Genomic DNA, 6253 nt, shown 5'->3' with positions numbered 1-6253 from the left:
AAAGGAAAACAGTTTTGTACCTCATTTTTAGAGTTAAATAAAAATCTAATAATGAACACGATTTTAACTGAAGTTTTCCAATCAAGTTTTAATACGTATTCTCAAAGTTTTTATAATAGTAAATAAAAGTTTAATCCTATCTCTCCACTCATAATAAAATCAAAATCAAACCGTTTAAGCTATTGCATATTTTATCTGTGAATTGAAAATTTTAGCGGTTTTATTTTTGCCATCAAGTAATTGCGGGAGAGGCTTTGCGAGACGCTCAGTCCGTAATAAAAAAACTATAAAAATATACATTGATACGTATTGCTGAATAATCATAAATAGCGTTATTAGAATAAAATGCTAATTTTTAAATTATGTTACAATCTTCCATTTGGAAAGGAAATGTAAAGAATTGGATACCTAGGAGGAATAAAATCGACAGAATCTTGGAGGCTCCTAAAGAATATGAGGAAACAGACAAACTCCAACTTAACACCCAATCTAATAAAGAAAAGAAGATGGAAACAATACTTCCAAGAGATGCTAAGTGAAAATCGAGCAGAATTCATAAGCCAACCAGAGAAGGAAGATATTTATACAGTATTGGGAGAGAACAAGTAGCACTTGATGAAACAACAGTTACGAAGGCGATTAAACAGCTAAAAAATAGAAAAGCAGCTGGTCCTGGCAATATTCCGGCCGAATTAATCAAATACGGACCCAGAGAACTACAAATCATGATTACAATACTCTTTAAAAAGTGCCTGGACGAACACAAAACACCAAAGGAATGGAAGCATAGCTGGATAATACCACTACATAAAAAAGGGCCAAAAAATTACTGCGAAAATTACAGGGGACTCTCTGTTAACAGCACACTATGCAGATTGTATGGGCGAATAATAACATCGCTGATAACCCATGATTACTCTCCGTATCAACTAGAAGAGCAAGCCGGTTTTCGAGCAGGCAGATAAACGGTCGATAATATTTTCTGCCTGATGCAAATAGCCGTAAAAAGATTAGCCACGGGAAGAAGTACTGATCTACTATTCGTAGACTTAACAAAAGCGTATGACAATGTGCCAATCAAAACCCTTTTTAAGGTACTAGACGAATCACAGATCGGTATACCAATTATAAAAACCGTCAAAGAAATGTACACTAACAATACTGCACAAGTGAAAATCGGTAATAGTCTAACTTCCATTTTTACAGTCAGCAAAGGACTCCGACAAGGTTGCTGCATGTCACCAATACTGTTCAACATATACGTCGATGCTGCATTAGCACAATGGAGACGGAAATGCAGTGGAATGGGAATTTCCGTGGGTGATCGAACGCTATATACACTGCATTATGCCGACGACCAAGTGATACTCGCTCAAGACCCTGAAGATTTAGAGTATATGACGAGGAAGTTGCTGGAGGAATATAAAAAGTGGGGACTAGCAGTAAATATAAAGAAAACCAAATACTTATGTATAGGAGGACAAATACAAGACCTACAACTGAACTCTGGAGAAAAAATTAGTGGGTGTGAAGAGTACATATACTTGGGCACGAGAATCACTCAAGATGGCAAGTGTGAAAAAATGATCAATGACAGGATAGTCGGAGCACGAAGAATTACGGAACACTTAACTCCATCCTATGGCAGAAAGATGTAAGAAACAGATCGAAAATGCATATTTACGACACGATTGTCAAAAGCACTTTGACCTACGGTAGTGAAAACGTGGCAAATCTCCAGAAAAATGGAAAATAAACTATTGTCCACCGAAATGGATTTCCTGAGAAGAGCTGCCTGAAATCGAAATTAGACAGAGTGCGAAATGAGGAGATAAGAAGTACGATGAAACCGAGAAGAAACTATTGTTGAAGCAATTAGACAGAGACAGTTAGTATGGTTCGGCCACGTAAACCGAATGGATGAGGAACGTCTGCCAAAAATTCTTATGGAATGGCTACCAATAGAACGACGAAAGAGGGGGCGCCCTAGAGAAACATGGAAGCAGGGGATATCGAAGGCAATGTCGGAACGGAACTTAGGACCTGGTGATTGGAATGATAGGATAGAGTGGAAGTTGGGAATCGGAAGGCGACCACATACGCTGTGAAACCGATTATAAAAAAAATCTTTCATTTAGATATCTCAGTTTTGCACTATATCAATATTGCCCTTTCACAACTTATTTTTTCACAGAATATCCTAATCTTAATTTTTTTATTGATGGACATATTGTGCTTCTAATACGTAGTTCCGGGTCATTTAGTCTTGTACGCACTCCTTTGTTTTGTTGATAGTATTAATATATTCTGTTGAGTCATTTATTTAAATTTCCTGGTATAGACACTCCTCATTATTTTCTTCTCGTCCTCCTATTCAGCGTCCAAGGTCGCCGTCATAAATTATCATAATCAAGTGGTCAGACCTTGAAGTCGCTGCAGTCGAGAATTCGGTTCACTCATCTTCCAGAGTTCAGTCTGCAAAGATGCGTCTCTTCGCCGCGCTCTTCTTCACTATGTGCTCTCAGCTCATCGTACTGGAAGCTGCTGGTAAGAGCTGAGCTTTATAAATATTGTATACATTTGGCCTAGAAAAGTTTTGAATACTGGGCTTTTAATGTCATTACGAAATAAGTTATTTATCATTTACATGTAGTTATTATTAAACTACAACATAGTATGTGTTAATCTTTCTTTTACCTATTTAAAGTACCAAGGCCTCATCATACACTTTTAACTTGATATAGGCATGCGTTGAGCACAATTATCTTTACTTTCTTTTTGAATCTGAGCAAAAGTATTAGAAATCTGTATGTAGTAGCCTATTTGATTATATATTTTCACTCCCTGGTATTCAAAATATTTATATATATATATATATACAAAATATATTTACCAATGTGCATGATAAATCTACAAAGAATGTTTTTAACCTAACATATATGTTACATTATATATATATATATATATATATATATATATATATATATATATATATATATATATATATTTGTATGTGTGTGTGTGTGTGTTTGTGTGTTGTGTGTGTATTTACAACCCATTTCAAATAAAAATAAGGTCAAGAACTGTCTCGTTTAGCCACTAGGTGGCATTTCGTATGTTGTATAAAAACTAATATCTCTAGAACTAGTAAAGCTACAGATACCAAAATTCAGACATGCTTTAATATTAACAAAATGGCGCCTATAAAAAAGAAAGACAAATAAAAAATCCAGTATAGTTGCACTTGATATCAAATATTAATACATTTAAATAAAAATTCAAAAATTCATTTTAACAATGAAATACTTAATCTATCCATCCCTCTCTTTGTACATTCTTTGTACGTTGATAATGCACATTGGTAACATTTTTAATTTTAATAAAGTTATTTTTAACAAAACGTTCAAGACAGTGTGGAGCAAGTAGTTTTTGTTACTCAATCTTTATTAATATTATTTATACGTTCGTTTAAAAATGTTATTAGTATATAATTTAATCAATAGCTGTTACAGTATTCAATTTTATATAAATAAATCGACACAACGGCGTTTGAATGGACCCGGCTCAATGTAACAAAAGATTTATCTCACGGACGGACATATAGACGTGTCTGAAGCATTGCTTTGTAAATTAGTAATGATCATAGGCTGGCGGTGCTCGTTTTTCCCCAAATTACAGTCACGGAGTGAATGGTTCGTTAAGTCATGTTATTTCTCGGCCGCTTCGTTTTTATTCTTTTAGTAACTGTAAATAGGCTATTCTGCAATATCAAATGAAGCTAAATAAAATTTAGAGTACGTTAGATAGTGTTCAAAATTTTGTTCCTCAAATTGAATTTTATAGCAATGTTTAGGTAATGAATAAAAATAAATGGTTGAATGGACAATCAGAGACTACCCAAGACCAATAGATAGGCTAGGCTATTATTACATTAGCTGAAGCCAAGTCTGACATCTTGTTGTGGGCAATTAAGGCAAACATACGCTCAGAGTGGTGTGAAACGTCTATGATCCTGCTTCGAATAGAATAAAGATAACGTTATAAAACCTTGCATGAACTAAGCTGATAAGTCAAGGATACTAAAGGTATCATCTTAAAAGTGAATGACAGTTACTTAATATTTTAACTAGTATAATAAAATAAAAAATGTGTTATAAGCTTTAAACTGTGATAGTTTGTCACTTTCTTTTTTTAACAGATTAGTATAGTCAGAGAGTGCAAGTGACTGAATTATATTTTTTTAATATTATCTGCTGAACTTTGGTCAATACTTTATGTTGTATGAGAGAGTTTTAAACACGTGAGTAGGACGTTTCTCAATGATACTTCACGTTTCATATGTCTAGCTTTGAAGATATAGTTATTATTACTTCCAAAGTAAAATATTAGTTCATATTTATATGTAACAATATAAATGATGTAAAGGTCAATAATTTGTAGGGTCTATTGAAAATCAACTAAGCTATCTAAACAGGAAACTTTGTAAATAAAAACTAATATAACTTGAATTTCAATAAACCTATATGTTAAAAAATATAAGAGATGTAGCCTCGAAAAGCGTTTGATAAATATATATAATAATAAACCTTTTTAAAACTTTTTGATCTTTCTTTTATTATTAAAAGAAAGAATTACATTTCAAATTCTAGGAATTCATCTTCAGGTACTATTCTACGGTTCCAAAATTGAGTTTATGTTGTTTCGTTGTCTAAGAAAATAAATTAATATCCAGATTTGGAAACTAACTTAAATAAAAACACCTACTTCTGCTATACGATACTTCTAATCCTATCATAAGTTCCGATTTAACATTGGTCAAGAATATAGATGCATACATACTTAAGACATACATTAAGACATACTAATAACATACGTAAGCTTAAAAAGACTACTTAGATCAAAAGCAATAACTTCAATCCCCTTCAAGTTTAATGGAATGAGTTTCGCATCCTTTTGTTTTTCCTTAAGCTCTAGATAAAATATCATACCAAGGTCAAGGGAGCCAGTTTCCAACAACCTACCTGTAAACATTCAAAGCTTTGTTCATTAAGGTTGGGTTTTATAAAAGCGTTTAAATAGTATTTTCAATGCACTAGATTGTTTACATGTTCAGTGGGTGAGTATGTGGCATATATTAGATACTAACATTGTCTTTGCAATCTGCATTAAACTGCTGAACAAGCACAGTATATTTAATTATTTCAAAAATGTAAATGTAAACAAATGTTTCAGCTTCATAGTGAAATTCAGCTCTAAGCGTCTACAGAGTTTAGTGTCACTTAATTTTAAAACAATTTGCGTATATATTATAATTATTTTTCAAAATTATACATTTTCCCGGGAAAAGATTAAATTTTTCTGTTTAAAAATGTTAAAAACTTTCTAGAATGTAATCAATTTTGGACAAAAAGAATTATCTGAGTTCCCTTAGACTTTCTGGAGATTAGTGCTTAGCCACATACTTTTATTTGTGTAGTATTTCTTAAGATGTGTAAATACTTAATCAACTGTGTTTTCACTTAACTAATGATGTCGCAATCAGCTCAGCTTGTTCTTAAGCCCCTTTTGTTAAATGTGTGATAAAGCTTACTATTGGAACTTTGCAGATTAGCTGCCCAGGAAATACTTAAAAGAATAATAATCGATTAAATTGAAAGTGCTCAATTAGCTCAATTTCGATCACAGTTTTTAATTTCAATATTAGTGGAATTTAAAATATACTATCGTTTTATGGTTTGAACATAAGACACAAGGCAAAATAACAAATTTCCCGTTCGTACATTACTTCATTCCTTTTCAGATTCAAGCTAGGAACGATAGTTAAGCCACTATCGAACTTTAAATATTGGCCTACAAAGGTGAAAATGGGACCGTAATTTAGAATATTTAGGGTTTTGAAATTATAAACCAATCCCTCTTCGGACACCATATGCGTTCGAAACTCCAAGTTTCTAGCACTTCTAGAAGTATTTTATAATTATTATACCTTAGTCAGTCAACGAGTGGTATCACATGGGACTGTATAGTATGTTTGGATTTCCACTAACAAAGAGAGTTATAATTTCAATATTAGTCCTCTATATTGATATAGTATAAATAGACGGTCACTTAAATGGGACATTGCACGGTACGTATTGACGTATTATAAAGTTGAGTTTATCCAAAAATTTATAATTATTAGTTTTCCTTGTATTCAATATTTTTGCGTTCAAATGATATTCTATATACTAGTGGAGTAATTTTTTGCAGGTTC

The 6253-nt window shown here is 32.6% G+C and overlaps 1 protein-coding gene across 1 annotated transcript; it reads left to right on the top strand.

The window, feature by feature from the left end:
• The first annotated feature begins 1235 nt into the window (after positions 1–1235).
• On the top strand, positions 1236–1658 carry LOC124355579. The gene has a single exon (XM_046806741.1). The coding sequence runs from the start codon at positions 1236–1238 to the stop codon at positions 1656–1658; it is 423 nt and encodes a 140-aa protein (XP_046662697.1).
• Positions 1659–6253: the final 4595 nt, after the last annotated feature.

This window comes from Homalodisca vitripennis, chromosome 2 (genome assembly GCF_021130785.1).
Source record: "Homalodisca vitripennis isolate AUS2020 chromosome 2, UT_GWSS_2.1, whole genome shotgun sequence".
NCBI classification, from domain to species: Eukaryota; Metazoa; Arthropoda; class Insecta; order Hemiptera; family Cicadellidae; genus Homalodisca; species Homalodisca vitripennis.
The sequence above is the reverse complement of the archived record's forward strand: the minus strand, read 5'-3'. Positions and strand labels throughout refer to the sequence as shown.

Bases quoted from the DNA above. Each gene is read 5' to 3' on its own strand.
- LOC124355579 (XM_046806741.1), top strand. From the start codon at position 1,236: ATGTCACCAATACTGTTCAACATATACGTCGATGCTGCATTAGCACAA.